The sequence below is a fragment of the Schistocerca serialis genome, chromosome 2 (genome assembly GCF_023864345.2).
Source record: "Schistocerca serialis cubense isolate TAMUIC-IGC-003099 chromosome 2, iqSchSeri2.2, whole genome shotgun sequence".
In the NCBI taxonomy this organism is placed as follows: domain Eukaryota; kingdom Metazoa; phylum Arthropoda; class Insecta; order Orthoptera; family Acrididae; genus Schistocerca; species Schistocerca serialis.
In genome coordinates, this window is record NC_064639.1 from 1,091,489,342 (window position 1) to 1,091,510,748 (window position 21,407).

The window sequence follows — 21,407 nt, forward strand, 5'->3', positions numbered from 1 at the left end:
GGATATAACATAATTATGCGATGCAAAAATTGTATGTACACCACCTAGAAATAGCCATATTTGTGAGCAAACAAAAAATTGTCTGTGTAAATAACATGACCCTGCTGGGGACAGCTACATGGTCCAGTCATATTAATGTGACCACTGCATGTGTTTGATGTCAACATATGGTAACCACTCACAGGCAACAAGTGGCGGCACTAACTCTAGTGGGTGCAAAAAGTGGGTAGGGGGGAGGAAGGACACACAAAAAAGGTGCAGATATTGCCATAATGCAGAAACTGGCCAAGGGCATGATCATTGGCTTTCAGGCCACGGGTGGAAGTATTTCTGAAATAGGTAATTACTGTGGTTAAAGTGTACCATGCATGTCAATTAGCATTTCCCAAAACTGGCACTGGGGGAACTATGGTGCCATAGATGACAGGGTGAAGATGTGTACAGGTGAGTAGATGTGCAACTGTTGAGCAAGTTACGACTCAGATGAACCAATGGGCTACTAACAGTGTCTTCTCAATGATTGTTCAGGAAATATTGCTGCATGCGGTCCTCCCAGTAGGCACCTGGTCACCTGGTTGATGCACCCATGCTAACTGCTATTCATTGACAACAAAGGTTGGAATTTGCATGCCAATACTGCAACTGGACAACCACTGTGTGGAGACAGGTGGCCATCTCAGATGAATCGCATTTTATGCTCCATCACACAGATAGCCATTGGTACGTACAACACGAATTGCCTGAAAGCAAACACCCTGCAACAATCGTCTGAAGGGTCCAGGCCGGAGAAGAGAGCATTTCAGTCTGTTGAATGTTTTTGTAACATTCTGGAAGGCACAATGGATCAACACAACTATGCATCTATGCTTGGAGACCTTGTCCACCCCTAAAAGCAGTTTTTTTTCATCAGCACATTGGCATCTACCAGCACGGCAACGCAATGTATCACATAGCTCCCAGTATACATGTGTGGTTTGAAGAGCACCAGGACGAGTTTATCATACTGCCCTGACCACCAATCTCCCTGGGTTTAATCCCAGTTGAGAATCTGTGGCCCATATTGACAAGGCTGTATGCACCGTGGCTCCCCAACTGAGAAACCTAGTGCAGCTGGCTGTGGCACTGGAGTCAGCGTGTCTCCACATGACTGATGGTACCTTCCAGAACACCACTGACACTCTTCCTGCACATGGTGCAGTGGTCCATGCTGCAAAATGTGGTCATTCAGGCTTTTGACAGGTGGTCACTAATGTTTCTGGACTGTGTACATTGTAGGATTTCCTGCACAGACGTAATCTACTGGTGGTTTCTTTGATCCTGAGAGCACACACAATGCTACTTCAGTATATTTAGTCTCGAGGCTCGTCATCAAATGTTTGGAGTCTAGGAATTCTACATACTCGATTTGCTAAAGAACATTTCAAACTAATCGTATTAATGAATTTTATTACAAAATGAAAAAGACAATACTTAACTTTGCAATCACATATATGTGTTGCAAGCAAAGGGCAACATACAAAATAAGCAAGTTTCTTCAGTTTAACAATTCCTAAGTCTGTGTTACATAGTGTGTACAAGCAAAATAACTAGAGTTGACGCTTCTATCCAAGTTGCTAGTGTTGAAGCTGCTGTTCAACTGGGGCAGCGCCAGTCAGTCACGGCACTTATGTCCTCTTCGTATAGGGGCTGCTGCTGTCGCATTGTCATCCTGGAGAGGGGTTGGTCAGCGTACGGTTGGTTGACGTCTTCTTACAGCCATCTCTTTTCCTTCATTCCTAACTGGCATGCTGGCACTTGACTTTATACCATAACATTCCCCCTCCCTCCCCCCCCCCCCCTCCCCAAAGTGACGGACCATCGTCATATACGGAGCATGAGGAGGCAGGAGTGTGGATGTTCTGATGGACTGGAAGCTGTAGCTGCAAGGGACATCAGTCTTCCTGTCGTACCCCACCATCCAGCCTTTGCTGTGGTGGAAACATCCCCTGGAAAACGCCCAGAAGGGTACGTATACACCTACTGAGGCCCTTACCCAGATGTGGAAGGTGTTGGGTGCTGCAGCCTGAGTGGGTCCAGCTCCATCAGTAGGACAAGAGAAGGTGAAGGCTCCATTTCCTTGGGGTCATCCCATGGTGTCGTGATGACACCCTCTAGCAGCTGCTGTGGCTGCACTGTCCTTGGGATCTATGAATCTGGGGAAGAGACACAGAAGGATCACCGTGCACATGACAGTGGTGAATTTGATTGTGATGTCAGTGCTGCAATCCATCTGGGCCTGAAATGAGATACGTGCATGCGCCAAGTTGACGAAGGATCTCACCTTGCGCCCAGCATCTGCTGCCACTAAAATTCCTAAAATACACAATATCATGCCATACTAGCGGTCTTCCTTTGGCGCTGGATGCTGGGGAAGGCGGCCTTGAAGCAATTCCGCTGACAATGGTCTGTCTTGTAATAGCGAACGATAGGAGGTGAGAAACAGTTGCAATGCTTGATCCCTGGTGTATGATGTCAGTGCTGCAATCCGTCTGGGCCTGAAATGAGATACATGCATGCGCCAAGTTGACAAAGGATCTCACCTTGCGCCCAGCATCTGCTGCCACTAAAATTCCTAAAATACACAATATCATGCCATACTAGTGGTCTTCCTGTGGCCACTTACTGCTTGAAGGTTCTGACAAAATGTTCTGCTTCATCATTTGACTGTGGATGGAATGATGCAGTAGCTAGATGCTGTATGCCATTGCATTCATAGAATGTTTCAAATTCATTTGACATGAACTGAGGACTGTTGTCTGACACTATGACTTCAGGCAAATCTTCGATGCAAAAAATAGAGGACAACGCTTGATCTGTGCTACATGACATTGTGACAGCAACAGGAAACTTGCTCTAAGAGTCTATCACAATCAACCAACGAATATTCCAAAAGGGTCCCCCAATGTCTATGTGCATACATTGCCGTGGTGATTGCAACTTAGGCCAAGCAGAGAATTTTTGTGGCGGAGCAGACTGATTTTCTGCACATGTGTGACACTGTGACATTACCTGTTCTATTTGGGTGTCCCTTCCCTGCCAAGTACAGTGTTGACGCGATAACTGTTTCGTACGAACAGTCCTCTAGGGTCCTTGGTGAAGTAACTGCAACACTTCTTTTTGCAAAGCTTTGGGGATCAACACACGTGATTGGCCATTGTCATTTTGAACAAAAATCACACCTTGCTGTATACCGAGGCTATGCTGGCATGCAAAGTATCAGCACACTACAGAGTTCTTTACTCGTATGCTCTGCAATGAGTGAGGCCAAGATGTGCAAATGTATTTTAGCAAAATTTTCAAATCTTAATCAACTGCTATGGCCTGTGCAATTTTCCTATAGTTCAGAGGAAAGGAGTGAAGCAATTAGGAATCATGAGCATTGATGTGACAACAAGGTGCAGTAGAAATGTCAATGTATGTATCAGGGCCAATTGGAAGACATGAAAGTGCGTCTGCATTACCATGTTGAGCAGTCGAATGATACACAATCTTGTACTGGTATTGAGGCAACAACAAAGCCCATCTTTGCAAATTTTGGGAATTTTGTACGGGAACTGGCTTCTTTGGATGAAGCAAAGACTGCAGTGGCTTGTGTCCGTTACTAAGTAGAATTTTCTGCCATACAAATAGTAGTGCAATTTGGCAACACCATACACAATAGCCAATGCCAGTTTCTCTATTTGTGAGTTGTTACACTGAGCTTTTGACAACACTTCTGATGCAAAAGCAATAGGTCTGTCTCTATCGCCAAATCTGTTGGAAATCACTGCATCAATTCTGTAATAGGAAGCGTTAACTTGCAACACAACTGGTTTGTCAGGATCAAAGTGAACAAAGCATTGGTCAATGAGCAATGCAGCATTAAGTTTTTGAAAAGCTTCTTGGCACTCATCTGTCCAGACAAAGGGAATGTTCTTGCAATGCAAGCGATGCAATGGAGCTTCAATTTGTGCAGTATTCAGTATGAACCGAATATAATATCTCATTTTCCCTAATACTGACTGCAATTATGTGACATTGCGAGGAAGTGGCAGATCACATATGGCTAATAAATGTGACTGAAGAGGATGTACACCTTGACCGCTTATGACATGACCAAAATACTGCAACTCCATGAGAGTTTATAGAGTTCTCCTACATTCCCTTGCTGCCTCTGTTCTCCTTTCATTATATAATTCCTGATTTGGTGTAGTATTCCACTGCAAGCATTTCAGCTTTGCTTCCTTTTTCTGTTTAACTGCCTGTGTACATTCTTCATTCCTAAGGCTCCTTGTTTCCCCAAATATTTCAGTTGGTCTTGTCCTAATGGCATCTTTAATAGAGTTCCATTCTTTGTCTATATCATCTCCACCATCTTTTGTTTGTAATCCTTCTCTCAATCTTTTCTGGTACTCCTTAACAGTAGCCCTATCTTTCAGTCATTCTGTATCCCATTTCTTTACTTGGGTACTACTTTCTTTGGTAGCAGTGGCAAGTTTTTGTTTCTTTTTGGATCCTAGGTAAAGGTCAGAATCAGAATTAGCTCCTCAGAAATATTTTCCATATCGGATGCCACCTCTTTGATATTAGTATATGGTCTATTTCATTTGTTCCTGGTATTTTCCATGTCCCTTTGTAGATACTTTTCCTGGAAAACAGGTACTTACTGCCTTCAATTTGTTTGCAGAAGCAAACTGGGCAACCCTCATACCATTATTATTAGTTTCATCATGCAGTCTTTCCTTACCAAACAAACTTCTGAACGCCTCTCCCTTTCCCAGCTTTGCATTATAGTCGCCAAGAACTATTTTGGAATCATATCTGGGTATTCTGTCACAAACCTCCTGTAATTGATCATAGAATATGTCCACAGTATCTTCATGTGTTTCTTCTGTAGGTGCATATACATTCACAAAGATCACATTGTGAAATTTGCCTTTCATACGCAGAGTACATATTCTTTTATTGTGTGGGGTGAAAGCAATAACAGATCTATGCATATTCTTGGAGACTATAAACCCAACTCCATATTCCCCTTGTCTTTCATCTTTTCCTGAATAGTACAGGGAGAATTTCTGCTTACAAATCCTTCCTCTTCCCTTCCACCTGATTTCCTGCAGTGCAACAACTCCCATTCCATACCTTAGCACCTCTTCTGCAACACTATTCATTGCTCCTGTTTGCAACAATGTACACACGTTCCATGTTCCAAATTTAAGCACTGATAATTCCAGATTCGTATTTCCTAGCACAGTTTATCTTCGTAGGGGCAGTCTTGCATTCCTTGTTGAGTTATTCACATAATAGATTTTTTACAAGCCAAGGGTATCAATCCTGCACTCAATCCCCAATCAGGAGGACCGGGCTTTCATTCCGGCATTGGCTCCCCTAGAGGGGTTGACGACCTAGCCTATAGAGTCCCCCCTGCACTTTGGTGTGGCTCCTCAGTTGAGGCCACTCCAGCTTGGGTGACCATGCCAGTGGCTATGCTACCGCCGGCACAGCTCTCAACCTTATAAAAGCACACAAATCATCCTGCCCGGCACTGAAGGTGCCTATGATAAGGCAGTGTCCCCTGGGAGGGTGTCGCATTTTATTTGTATGCATTTTATATTGTTTCAATAGGGCAGCTGTAAATTTAAGCATAAACATGGCCTATATTTTGCTGATGACATGGCAAATGCGGTAAGTATTTTCAAATGTTGAGTTGTCCACACTTCTCTATAAACTTTAAGGTTAGTGATTTTGATGTGCTAAGTGACTTAAAAATTCTTCCAAACTGAACAACTAAAATTCCTAAATTAGATGTCAATTAAGATAAAGGGTGAGCATTGTTCTTATGATGGAGGAATTTTAGGACAGAATTGAAAGAATGTATTATGCAATTTCAAAGATTCTCGCTGAAGTACTCTTTGAATTTTGGGCTGTTTGGGCAAAAATGGAACTATCTATATTACTAAACGGCTGAACCGGTTGATGGTTCACAGTACATAGTTCCAGTTGCAGGATGCCTATCTAACAACTTCATGGGGCAACAAAAACTTGATTTTCAGTGTTTCATGTAATTATTGACTGAATTTAAAATTCTAAAATGCTGTTGTAATCTACTCAGTAAGGGATATAATCTTATGTTAAAGATTTGACACAGTAAGATAAATATTACTGTTAGAAACTATGTATACATCTTGAGGCAGTGTAACTCATGCCATAAAAATTAGCCACATAATATTCATCCAGTATTTTAGGATGAGAACACGTCCACCTTTGAAACGTTTCCTCCTGACACCCACTACAAAATGATGAAAAGAAAAATGTTTAACGCATACTACATTTTCGCTGCTCGTGCAGTAAAACTTCAACATCAGGCTTGTCATTATAATCTATTACTTATTCTAGTCACAGCACATTTTGCGGACAATATCTGCATATACCACTGAATGCACTTGCAAAATTATGCGTCTGTAGAATACACAGTTCAGGAGATGTAATGTCATGAACAATGGGATATGTGGAAAAGTAGCTTTTCTTAAAACAGAACACAGATTACTTGGATTGTACTCATCCAGTGTTTGATAATGACAGCACTTACTGACTTGGAGTGAACTTCAAACATAATTTCAGTTGTTTGCTAAAGTTTTCTCATTTACATGCTTAATTTCAAATATTTAACACAGTAATCCATTTGTAAAGTAATTAGACATTTGAAGTTTTTTGTACACAATTGTTATATTCTTTATAAAATTGGGGATTTACGGGCCTGATCTAATCACCACTCAAATATGAGAAATGATTCAGTCAAAACACACACACACAACACACACACACACACACACACACACACACAGATATGCAGTCGTGTGTGAGAGTTGAGTTTGTTTGTGTTTGTGTGTGTGTGTGTGTGTGTGTGTGTGTGTGAAGGGGGGAGGGGGGGTGGGGTCTATTTTTGACAAAGGCCTTTGATGGCTGAAAGCTTATATTGTGACAGTTTTTTGTTGTGCCTATCTACGACTCAGCATCTCCACTAAGATGAGTAGCAACTTTCCTTTTCATAATATTGTTACATTCAATTCTGGATTTTCCATTGTTTGAGAAATGATTTAGTAGTAGTTCTCAAATAATGGAAAATCCAGGATGGAATGTAACAGTACGAGAGAAGGAAAGGTGCTACTCATCACACACACACACACACACACACACACACACACACACACGCGCGCGCGCGCACGCGATGGAGGCTGGGGCGGGGAGTGGGAGGGATAGTATGGTGGGAGTGGCAAATAGTGAAGTGTTGCAGTTTAGATGGAGGGCAGGAGAGAAGGTGCGGAGGGGGGAGGAGGGGGAAAGTAGCGGAAAGCAGAGAAATAAAAATAAAAGACTGGGTGTGGCAGTGAAATGAAATGAAATTACAGCTGTGTAGTGCTGTAATGGGAACAGGGAGGGGGCTGGATGGGTGAGGACAGTGACTAACGAAGGTTGAGGCCACGAGGGTTACGGGAACGTAGGATGTATTGCAGGGAAAGTTCCCACCTGCGCAATTCAGAAAAGCTGGTGTTGGTGGGAAGTAGTAGTCTTAGTATTAATGGACAAATGTGCAATGAGTAAAGTTGCATATTGATATGGTTACATTTAGGTAACAATCTTCTCTCAAGAGAGATACCATGTGATGTACCAGATTTGTAAGAGGGAATCTGTAGTGTCTGCAGATCTTTATTGACAACAACAGCAACAACAACAATAAATACAACAACACACAAATGTGTACAATGGCGGTGAGGTGAGCACCAAATTACACAAGCATGAGAGAACATTAACTGAAGCTAACAAGTCCAGGTTGGATCCAACCACAATTAATGTTCATCCTGGAATAACATGTAACTGTCAAAGTATCAGAGTGGAGCCTTCACTTAGCACAGCTGAAGCACAAGAGAGTGAGGCTGCACTGGTGGCATACCTCCAGGAACACTCGTCTGGCAGTGGCGCTGCTGTCAAGTGAAGGAGGTGCTCCTGTATTGCCTTCTCACGGGCAGTGCCAAATATGAATTTTGTGGTCGTGATGGAGGCATATGTGGGTGCACCACACCAGAATCTGCTGCAAATATGTATATAAGTATAGAATTTTGTAATCACTTTTCTCCTTTTGATCTTTACCTCATGTCTCATTTGTGTGTCTAATTTATCTGCTTGTTGTCTTTCTCATTGTCACAAACATAACTTTCATTTCCCTATCATTGTCCGTAACAGCTGACAATGCTGTACATTTCATTGCATGTAGCCCCATTTCCTGTCACAGCTCAGTATACTCTACATTTTAAAACTGGGATTTTCCATTTTGACAAGGACATATGGAACTGTACATTCATACAAAGTTATGTCATTAAATTGTTAACATTTATTTCAATAAAACACTACCTATCTCTTTTCAGACACTAATCAAACACTGTTTGCACATAACAACAACAACAACAACAACAACAATAATAATAATAATAATAATAATAATAATAATTATTATTATTATTATTACTACTATTACTACTACAAATCCTGGCCGCAGACTATATGTAGGGGAGAGCGGGGAAATACTGTGCACATAAGCCATTTTTCAAATATTTCGTATTTTTCAAACGCAATTGAAATGCTGAACACCATTTCTGGGGCAAGAAATCAATGCCCCACACGTTTATGGCTTCATATTTGCTATATTAAATCGATTTACGTTCCTACAGCTGTTTTACAAAAGTGTTACGTTGCACAGTATTACCCCAAGGGGTGGAGTAATACCGCGCAATGTATCTTATGATACAGCATAGCACATAAAATGACAAAAACTCTGTAAAAATAAATCAAATTAAGAAATTCGAAATTCAGAATTTATTTAGAATTGAAAAACATAAATTTTACAACTAATTAAAGCTTCTAAAGATAGAAAATCCTTTTACTGGTAAAACAAATTATTGGATTATGGTGTCAACTTGTCTCTGAACACATTTATCCCCTGTTTTAATGGCAGTAGTCGCCAATATAGTTTTCAGCTGTGTCACAAGCACTACACTCTGAATGAACCCATCCACTGCAAATCACACATCGAAACCGTAGCTCCCTGTTTTTCCCAAACTCTCCCGCAAAGCATGAAAACAGAGTGGTCGTCCCTAAAAGTTCCATTCTTGTTCGTAGGCCTAACACTAGTTTCTCCGAAAGGGTCAACGTCATCCATCTCATCGTCACTACAAAGTTTGTGCAATGGTAGGTCCAAATCATCATCCGATGAAGAATCAAAAGAAAGATTCTGTCGACATTTCTTTGTTTCAAAATTTTGAGGTCTTATCTTTGAAGCAAACTTTCTGAACTTGCTTTTTCCCTTAGACTTTAGCACTGATTTTCTTTCTCTATTTATTAATTTTGCTTTTTTGCTCTCTGCTGCTTTTTGTAAACTAGCTTTCTTAGGAGTCAAAGTAAAAATTGAGGAATGATGTTGTCTGGCAGTTTTCTTCAGTTTAAGAAGTCCTGGTAAGGGAGAAATATCTTTGAATTGTAGCCCAACTTTGGGCTGAACGTGTAGGCCTAAGGCTTTGTCTCTATCATCGGGGACACCAGTCGCTGTCTCTGAAGAACAGAGCACAACTGTGTCACTACTTTCATCATTATTAGCGCTACAATCCCCAACATCTGGTAAAGCTAGGCCTAATTCTTGTCTGGGTGCGCAAGCAAGAAATCTTCGTCATTAAATGTGGTAGGATTTAGAGGGAAAATTCCTGTTTTGCTAAAGTCAGAGATACCCGTCTCAATATTAGCAATCCTCATGAAGGCTTTGCTAAAGATAAGACAAATGTTGTAAGGAGTTATTTTCTTGTGGGGATTAGACCTCATAAAATTGTCACGTTCTTGATTAGATGTAGCCTTCAGGCTACTGAAAAAGGCCACATCTAAAGGTTGTAGTCTGTGTGATCAGTGAGGTGTCAGTGTTACCACTACTATTCCATTGTCTTTACAAAAGTTATAGGCTTCTAGAGAGACATGGCTAGAGTGATTGTCTAAAATTAAGAGAATGGATCCTTAGAGGCTTTGGTAAAATTAGCAAAATGTTTCAGCCACTTTGGAAAGAGCTCCTTCGTCATCCAACCATTCTTGCTACATTCGTATGTTGAATTTGGTGGTCCTACTCTCTGTAGGGCAGACGTCATCCTAAGCCTCGGAAAAATAAACGTTGGAGGCACATATACCCCACTGGCACTCACTGCACAACACACTGTAATATTTTTCCCACGCTCCCAGCTTGTTGCTGAGTCAACTTGTTTAGCTCCTTTGGGTGCTTAAATTTTTCCTGGCTTCTGAACTGTTGATATTCCTGTCTCATCAAAATTGTAAATTCTGGAGGCATCACACTTATGGACGTCCATCACAGTGGTGAGATTCGAGAAAAATAGCTTAACTTCACTTGAATTAAAAGCTGAGATCCGATTGAGACTGGTAGCCTCAGGTTTGCAAATGCTGACTGATGGATTTCTTCTAAGAAACCCAGAGAGCCTATCCTGTCCAGCTCTTTTTGATATTTTATTAAAATTATGCTGAATATTATGTGTCTCGCACATTCATAAACTAATCTCCTCAACTCCACCGACGATATTCCATAAAACATCTTTGCTAGCAAAATAACATGCTTAGCTATGTCATCTTCCTGTTCTTTTGAAAATATAGGTTTTCTTCCCAACTTTACTTTAGAGCAATCTTCTGTTTTTAGCCTATCTCTTAAAGTAGAAAGAGGTATTCCGTACATTCTTGCAGCTACTCTCTTTGGCTTTGCATTTTCTATAACATCGTGGAGTGTGCAATTCATTTCATGTTCTGTCTACCCTTTGCCCCTTTCTGTGGTTCTGGCTCTGTTTCTCACAATCTGTGATTTAAAAAAAGAAAGAAAACTTATAAGATGACACACACACACACACACACACACACACATACACACACACACTCTTCCTAATATATAGTCCACAAAAATACCAAAAGAAATTACCATATGGGGCACTACCATTCACCATGGGGCAATACCGTACATCGGGCACGGTATTGCCCCGAGACAACATGACTCGCCATTGCAAATTCTAACCCAACAATCATGAAATTTAATGTCTAACATTTGATGTTTAAAAGAAGATCAAGAAACTCGTAATTAAATAGAGGTACTTTAAATATTGTTGCTATTGAAATATTTCGCTCTCCTCTAGACTTGTTATCTTCAGATTTTATAAGAAAACAGTTGAAACCAATTGAAACCGATTGTCGAAGACGTCAGCACTGTTGAACGATATAGACCCCTCTGTATCTGATTATAGTTACTTCCGCTATGTGGCAGCACCATGCAGCACTCTTTGCACTCTCTGGGAAACTGGATAAAGGGGTGCATGGTATTACCCACTGTACAGTATTGCCTTGCTCTCCCCTACCTGGCGTGCCAACGTCCAAGGCCTTCTCCGCAGTCATTTCCGGTGCGGTTTGATGTGTTGGTAAATGTGCCAACACCTTGTAGATAGAGGCGGCCTAAATGCACGCTATCTAACGCAGACGGGCGTGAATTCTGGAACAGGATAAGTAGTGAATTCTCATAAGAAAAGTATGCAGCTCCTCGAATACTTATCTTTTATTTATCCTTGTGGTACATCGCTCTTGATAATACAAATAAGACTATCTTCAGATACGGTTAATGGCGCCTTGCTAGGTCGTAGCCATGGACTTAGCTGAAGGCTATTCTAACTGTCTCTCGGCAAATGAGAGAAAGGCTTTGTCAGTGTAGTCGCTAGCAAAGTCGTCGTACAACTGGGGCGAGTGCTATCCCGTATCTCGAGACCTGCCTTGTGGTGGCACTCGGTCTGCGATCACACAGTGGTGACACGCGGGTCCGACATGTACTAAATGGACCGCGGCCGATTTAAGCTACCACCTAGCAAGTGTGGTGTCTGGCGGTGACACCACACGGTTCTCCTCTTGCTACCTGCGACTGTTGTTTGCTGCAGTACGGGAAGCCAGGATCCATTTACTTTAAGGCTTTCCGCTTTCTTGTTGAAGCTGTTCCCATGTTTGTGTATTTCTACAGCTTCTCTAAATAAGCGGGTGTGATAGTGCTTCTCTACAGCCAGAACTTCTGTGTCGGAGAATTTTATTACATGGTCGGTCTCACTCAGCGCGTACTCTGCCACGGCTGATTTCTCCACCTGCCCCAACCTGCAATGTCACATATGTTCTTTGATCCTAGTGTTGATTGATTGTCCAGTCATTCCAATGTTAACTTTTCCGCGTGTACATGGTAAGCGGTATATTACTGACATTGCAAGTGGGTCCCTTTTATCCTTTGCTGATCAAAGACACTCTTTGATCTTCTTGTCGGTTTGAAAATTGTCTTTATGCCGTGTTTGTGCAATATACGGCCGATTCTGTCCGTCACTCTGGGAATGTATGGCAGAAAGGCCATACCCAATATTTCTTTTCCTGATCTCTTACTTTGCTGAGTGTTTGGCTCCGTTAAATTTCTAATATAATTTGTGGAGTACCCATTGCTCCTCAGAACACTTTCCAGATGTTGCATTTTGCGTTTGAGGTGCTGCGGCTCACATATTCGACCTGCTCGCGTTACGAGCATATGAATCATGCCTCTTTTCTGGCTCGGGTAGTGGTTTGATAGTTTGTGCAGGTATCGGTCCGTGTGTGTTGGTTTTCGGTACACAATATGTCCCAGGTCACTCTTTCTCATCAGAAATGAATCAGTGGCCCAAAATAACACAAATAAATATATACAAACAATAAAACACCTACAATTGTGAGTAGTTGTTGTAAATACGCTGCCAGAAAAAAAAAAATTAGTACACCCTTTTAGACATTTCCAATTCACTCGAGATTTACTGTTGCAACAGTTAATATGGAGTACATGAAATGTTTATATTTACAGATCAATAGTGCAAGTGTTCTAAGACCACATGTCAAACCATGCAGAAACACCGATATTAGTATGTGGTGTAGCTTCCATGGGTGGCAATGCAAGCACTGACTCTGGCATCCGATTAATTGTACATATGATGAATACTGTCCTGGAATATGTTATGCCACACCTGTCCAACCTGTTAACATAGTTCTGTAAGAGATGTTGGTTTAGGAATCGCACGAGTCCCTTCTTGTTCCATCATATCCCACATGTGCTCAATTGAAGACAAGCGTGGAGATCGTGCTGGCCCAGGGAAATTGCTGCATGCCTTGCAGAGCACATTGAGTTTCACAGGCAATGTGTTTGCGAGCATTATCCTTTAGGAACAATACAACACCTTCCTGTTGCAAGAACAGCAAAAGAATGGGTCTAACAGCATGATGTACTTATATAGTGCTGGTTAGCATCCCCTCCAGAAACACCAACGTTGAATGAAAGTTATAGCTTATTGCACCCGAAATCATAAGGCCTGGGGTGGAGACAGTGTGTCTTGGATGAATGTGTTTTATGAGACAGCACTCAACAGGTCTATGTCATGCGCACAAACAATCATCACTTGTGTGCAGGCAGAATCTTCTTTCACCACTGAAGACCGCTGCGCACCATTGCATCTTCTAAATGATCTTCTGATGGCACCATTCGAGCCATGCAAGTCGATGCTGTGGCATGAGTGGAAGATGGGCTAGAGGTGTATCTGCCCATAGTCCCACGGCTAATAACTGGTTTGCAACAGTTCGTGTTGTACGTCTAAGCTCACAAACCCTCCTATTGTACTGTGGTAGCTGTACTATCTGACGTTGTTGCCTTTACAATATGTCAATTGTATGGGCATATGTGCTATCTTGATGTCCAGAATCTCATCTAAGGGTTTGAGAATGTTCACATGGTCACTGATACCAGCATCAATGCACAACTGATACAGCATATCCAACTTGTGTGCCAATTCTCAGAAAGAACTATCCCACCACTCAGACAGTCACAGTTTGACCACTTTCAAACTCACACAGTTGGCTGTAGAAAGCAAGGGTGCATCTCCATGGCATGGTAGCCTGCTTGCGTCATACATCTGCACTGCTCTGAGCCTTCTGGCTGTAAGCATTCCCTATTAAAGGGCAGACACAGATGGTGCTAAGGTAGTTATGATACTAGGCTATATGTCATTGGATGACGTTGAAACCTACTGTCCCCCAGATGGCATATGCTGTCACTGGCTCAAAATCAACATCTTTCCGAGTATACTGTATTTCTGGCATTGTATGTGTATCCTTCCTTATGACACAGTCATGAAAAGTCAATACCTCTGATGTGACAAATAATTTAAACTACACATAATGCAAATAATAATAATAGTAATAATAATAATAATTAGTGTGATTACTTGGTTCAGGACAGAACTAAAGAAGCCTCGGACAAGCGCCGTCATGGTCGGGGACGACGCTTGAACCGTATGCCTGCCGACAATGGTAACGACACTGCTAGCCAACTGGAAAATGATTTAAATCCAAATAGAGGTGTTTTGCAGGATATGCTTCCTGCAACCACCCTAGAAGGAAAACAAAGACAGAGGATGAGATGGTCAGATGAAGTTAATCGACACCACATGTTCTGCTATTACCAAGCAACAAACCTAGGAACCAACACAACTGGATACAGATCACAAGTATACACAACATTTATTACCAGATAACCAGAATTAAAATTTTTAACAGAACGACTAGCTGATCAGATCCGTGTAATAATCAAAAATAACGGGATACCCCACTCAGAATTTGAAAACATCAAACAACAAGTACAACAAATACTAGAACAAAATAATGTGCAATCAGAAGAAGAAGAAAATACAGTAATGGACTCAAACATCCCAGAGCAAACAAACAAAGAACAACACGCATCAATTAAACAATCAGAGGAAAACGACATCTTAAGACAGCCACCAGAACAAGCACAAATAGAACACGAAGTGACACACATGTTAGATATAGAAGAAAAATTTCAGCTGACATATATAGAATACAAAGACACAAATACAGACATTAGACCATTCTTGCATAGACCACCAAATAACCCACAAGTCGAAACAACAACAACAACTATCAACACAATCATACACAACAAAATAAATGAAAATACAACTATGGAAGAGTTACAACTACTGTTTTATGTAGGAGCACTCACTACACTACATATACACACTAGGCAGAGATCAGAACCAACCAACACACAGAAGAAACCCACAAAACCAGCATGGCAACACAGGCTACAGATCAGAATAGGAAAACTGAGAAAAGACATAGGACAGCTAACACAATTTATAAGAAATGAAATATCAGACAAAAAACAAAAAACGTTAGGTAAAATCTCACAACAAGAAGCAATAGAGCAATTAGATGAAAAGAAGCAGAAATTACAACCATTGGACAAACGACTTAGAAGATACAAAAAAAGTGAAAATAGAAGGAAACAAAACCAAACATTCAACACAAACCAAAAGAGATTTTACCAAACAATAGATAACACACACATTAAAATAGACAATCCACCAAACATAACAGATATGGTCAAACCCGGTACAACATAACGGGCATGCACGGTGGATACAAGCAGAAACAGATACATACAAGATGATACCACAAATACCTGAAGTGATAATTTTGCAACATGAAGTCACCCGAGCAATTAATTCTACGCACAATTGGAAAGCCCCTGGAAATGATAAAATAGCAAATTTCTGGCTAAAGAAGTTCACCTCAACACATTCACATCTAACTAAATTATTTAACAGTTACATTGCAGACCCATACACATTCCCTGATACACTTACATATGGAGTAACCTATCTGAAACCTAAAGATCAAGCAGACACAGCAAACCCAGCTAAATATCGCCCCATAACATGCCTACCAACAATATACAAAATATTAACTTCAGTCATTACACAGAAATTAATGACACATACAACACAGAACAAAATTATAAATGAAGAACAAAAAGGCTGTTGCAAAGGAGCACGAGGATGTAAAGAGCAACTGATAATAGATGCAGAGGTGACATATCAAGCTAAAACTAAACAAAGGTCGCTGCACTACGTATACATTGATTACCAAAAAGCTTTTGATAGTGTACCCCACTCATGGTTACTACAAATATTGGAAATATACAAAGTAGATCCTAAATTGATACAGTTCCTAAACATAGTAATGAAAAATTGGAAAACCACACTTAATATCCAAACAAATTCAAATAATATCACATCACAGCCAATACAGATTAAGCGTGGAATATACCAAGGATACTCATTAAGTCCTTTCTGGTTCTGCCTTGCTCTGAACCCACTATCCAACATGCTAAATAATACAAATTATGGATATAATATTACTGGAACATACCCACACAAAATCACACATTTGCTATACATGGATGATCTAAAACTACTGACAGCAACAAATCAACAACTCAACCAATTACTAAAGATAACAGAAATATTCAGCAATGATATAAATATGGTTTTTGGAACAGACAAATGTAAGAAAAATAGCATTGTCAAGGAAAAACACATTAAACAAGAAGATTACATATTGGATAACCACAGCAACTGCATAGAAGTGATGGAAAAAACAGATGCCTATAAATATCTAGGATACAGACAAAAAATAGGAATAGATAATACAAATATTAAAGAAGAACTAAAAGAAAAATATAGACAAAGACTAACAAAAATACTGAAAACAGAATTGACAGCAAGAAACAAGACAAAAGCTATAAATACTTACGCTATTCCAATATTGACCTACTCATTTGGAGTAGTGGAATGGAGTAACACAAACCTAGAAGCACTCAATACACTTACACGATCACATTGCCACAAATATAGAATACATCACATACATTCAGCAACAGAAAGATTCACATTAAGCAGAAAGGAAGGGGATTTATCAATATAAAAAACCTACATTATGGACAGGTAGACAATTTAAGAAAATTCTTTCTAGAACGAGCAGAAACTAGCAAAATACACAAAGCAATCACTCATGTAAATACATCGGCTACACCACTGCAATTTCATAACCACCTCTACAACCCTTTAGATCACATAACATCAACAGATACGAAGAAAGTAAATTGGAAAAAGAAAACACTACATGGCAAGCACCCGTATCATCTAACACAGCCACACATCGATCAAGTTGCATCCAACACATGGCTAAGAAAAGGCAATATATACGGTGCGACGGAAGGATTCATGATTGCAATACAGGATCAAACAATAAACACCAGATATTACAGCAAGCATATTATTAAAGATCCCAATACCACAACAGATAAATGCAGACTTCGCAAACAACAAATAGAAACAGTAGATCACATCACAAGCGGATGTACAATAATAGCAAATACAGAATACCCCAGAAGACATGACAATGTAGCAAAAATAATACATCAACAGCGTGCCTTACAACATAAACTCATAAAACAACACGTTCTCACATACAAGTATGCACCACAAAGTGTACTGGAGAATGATGAATTCAAATTATACTGGAACAGAACCATTATAACAGATAAAACAACACCACATAACAAACCTGACATCATACTCACCAATGAAAAGAAGAAATTAACACAACTAATCGAAATATCCATACCCAATACAACAAATATGCAAAAGAAAACAGGAGAAAAAATTGAAAAATACATCCAACTGGCTGAGGAAGTCAAGGACATGTGGCATCAGGATAAAGTTGACATTATACCAATTATACTATCAACTACAGGAGTCATTTTGGATCCACCAGTACATCAATGCAATACAGCTCCATCCAAACATATATATACAACTACAAAAATCTGTAATTATTGATACATGTTCAATGACCCGAAAGTTCCTAAATGCAATGTAACATATACCATACAGTTAAAAGGAAGTCACACTTGATGAAGGTCCGCGTCACTTTCCATTTTTAACCAGACCTAAGGTCTGAGAAAGAAAAGAAGATAATAATAATAATTAGCTTTTGCAAGAAATATATTTGCTTGATCAGAGAGGAGAGTCACTGGTGTTAATTTAGAAATAGGGAAGTAAAAGAGAAACACATGGGAGGGATAAAATATACAGACAGTAAATGTAGGAAATAAGAAATAGAATACTAAAAAAAGAAGGATGACATGGTGAGGGAACTGGAAGTGACTGAGTGAAAGAAATAGAATAACTGAGAGTGGGGGAGACAGGTGTATGTACAAAAAACAACCATAGATGTGTAGATACTGTAAGAACAGGGTGATTATGCAGTTTTATGGAACTGGAATGACTATTTTGGGTAGCTGTGAATAGTGAAGCCAAATCAGTTATCTTCTATCATCAAACCATGCCACATCGTTTCCTGTTGCTAATAAGTATCATTTAAATACAACTTCGATGATTTATAGAAAATGTATGTGATTTTGCTAATGTTTTATTATGGACTTTTGTGTTTACAACTCTTTTTTTTTTTCAGTTTGTTGTTGCTGAGAAAAATGCATGGTAAGGACATTTCTTTGAGCAAAGCATTGTCATGGATTTTGCGCCATGGTGCAGTTAAAGAAGGGCTAGCCATTACTGAAGATGGTTTTGTGGCAGTGGAGGAGATTCTGAGCCATAAATCTTTTAGAAACTATCAGTTATCAGATATACAACGTGTCGTGGCAGAAAATGAAAAGCAGAGATTTGCATTACGAACAGATACTGAGACAGGGACACTTTACATTAGAGCTAATCAAGGTCATTCAATACAGGTAATGCCTATTTAATTTTAGGGCTGATAACCAATGTTATATTAATATAACTAGTAGATAGTACTTTGATACCTCGAAATAACGCGACTTAGAAACACCTTATTTGCTTTGGTGTATGGCAGTTTATTTATTTTTATGCATGTTCTGTCGCACTAGAGTTGCAAAAATATGGAACAAGTCAGTTTTTTTCCTTCCTCCTCCTCCTCGTCCTCCCCTCCCCCCTCGCTCCTCCCCCTCTCTCTCTCTAAAATATTGTATATTATGCTATGAAACAACAATGTCTGCATACATTAATGAGATATTCATGCTACTCTTATTGACTAAAGCAGCATCTTGACACATGAAGATATACACAACATATTTTGCAACAAAACATAACAGTTTTATTTACACATTAACTAATGAGACATCCAAGAATAAAACTAATAGTTGAAAATGAACATGATATATTATACAATGAAGAGACAAGGAAACTGGTACACTTGCCTAATATCATGTGGGGCCCTTGCAAGCATGTATATGTGCTGAAACACGATGTGGCATGAATTCGACTAATCTCTGAATTAGTGCTCGAGGGAATTGACACCATGAATCTTGCAGAGCTGTCCATAAATCCGTAAGGGTACAATGGGGTGGAGGCAAGGCATCCCAGATAATTTCAATATTGTTCACGTCTGGGGACTTTGGTGGCCAGCGGAAGTGTTTAAACTCAGAAAAGTGTTCCTGGAGCCACTCTATTGCAATTCAGGACCGTGGGGTGTCGCATTGTCCTGCTGGAATTGCCCAAGTCCATCGGAATGCACAATGGACATGAGTGGATGTAGGTGATCAGACAGGATGCTTAAGTTACATGTCACCTGTCAAGTCTTATCTAGGCATATCAGGGCCCCATATCATGCTAACTGCACATACTTCATACCATTGCAGAGTCTCCACCAGCTTGAACAGTCCCCTGCTGAATGCAGGATCCATGGATTCATGAGGTTGTCTCCATGCCCCTACACATCCATCCGTCTGATATAATTTGAAACGAGACCAGGCAACATGTTTCCAGTCATCAACAGTCCAATGTCGGTTTTGATGGGCCCAGAAGCTTAAAGCTATGTCATCAAGGGTACATGAATGGGCCTTCGGCTCCGAAAGCCCATATTGATGCTGTTTCATTGAATGTTTCACACATAGACACTTGTTGATGGCCCAGCATTGAAATCTGCAACAATTTGCGGAACAGTTGCACTTCTGTCATGTTGAATGCTTCTCTTCAGTTGTCGTTGGTCCTGTTCTTGCAGCATCTTTTTCCAGTTGCAGCAATTTCGGAGATTTGATATTTTACAAGGTTCCAGATATTCAGGTTACTCTCATGAAATGGTCATATGGAAATATCCCCACTTTATTCCTACCTCGGAGGTGCTGTGTTCCATCACTTGTGCATTGACTATAACACCACGTTCAAACTCACTTAAATCTTGATGACCTACCATTGTAGCAGCAGTAACCAACCTAACAAATGCGCCATACATTGTCTTATGTAGGCATTGCTGACTGCAGTGCCGTATTCTGCCTGTTTACATGTCCCTGTATTTGAATACACATGCTTACACTAGTTTCATTGGTACTTCAGTGTATAACAAAATGAAATAATTTATATTTAAGTGTACAAAAATACGTCCCAGTAATAACATTATTTATATATTTTGTTTAGTTGTATATTTATTTACCTATCCATCCATACTTTGATCACCCTTTAGAGCGATACTGCATACATTATACATTATCACACTCATTTATACTAAAAAATATCACCAATTGAGTAACATGAATTTCACAAGATGTTTCCTACAATTCCTTTGAATTTTGATTTTTATGGAGCAAGGCTTTTGATATCTGTTGGTAGAGCATTGAACACTTTTATGCCCAAGTAATATGCTCCTTTCTGCACAAAGGTGAAGTTAGTTCAGCTGCTGTGCACATCTTGCTTTGACATTGTATTTTATTCATGCTTTTGAAAAGACAGCATTTTTTATTTCCAAAACATACAAGGGAGAAGATATACTGTGATGCTACTGTGAAAAATCTGTAGTTTCTGGAACGGATTTCTACAAGACTGTATTGGATGGACACCACTCGTCACTCATAATGAGGATTACTCTCTTCTGCATAATAAAGTTTTTTTTAAATTTATTCTGCCTCTCCCAAAGGTGATGTCATCAGGCGACATGCATGGAAATATCTAAATCAAGCAGCCGTAACCACATCTTTATGTGTAGCTGATGCAGTTATGTGCAAAGCAAAAGTTGCTGAATGAACTCTTTTTGCCGTAACTATAATATGGCAGTAGCAATGTAATTGTCTGTAAATTTGTACACCTAAAAACTTTGAGAAGTCTACTTTCTGCCCCTTAAAATTTTAAATGTATGCCCTTTCTTTTTGTGTGTTACATGAAATTGTACGTAATGTATTTTTTGATATGTGGAATGAGTCCATTACAGGTAAACCACCTGAGGATATTAGTAAGAACAGGGTGAGCATGTGTTTCCAGCTTTTTCTCTGCTGATTTACATACTGCAAAGAGAGCAATCTCGATCGTTGTAATAGAAGAGAATGGGAGCCATCTCTGAATAATAGAAACAGCAAGAGAACCAGCAGCAAG

General features: G+C 39.9%; 1 protein-coding gene across 4 annotated transcripts in view; it reads left to right on the forward strand.

Moving 5' to 3' along the window:
• Positions 1 to 21,407, forward strand: part of LOC126458547 (tRNA 2'-phosphotransferase 1) — a 71,390-nt gene that overhangs the window by 17,607 nt on the left and 32,376 nt on the right. For all 4 annotated transcript variants that reach the window (XM_050095664.1, XM_050095667.1, XM_050095663.1 and 1 more), the window contains one exon: positions 18,481 to 18,757. In XM_050095664.1, coding sequence (XP_049951621.1) covers positions 18,500 to 18,757 — 258 coding nt within the window. In that variant the 5' untranslated portion in view covers positions 18,481 to 18,499. The remainder of the gene's footprint in view (positions 1 to 18,480; positions 18,758 to 21,407) is intronic.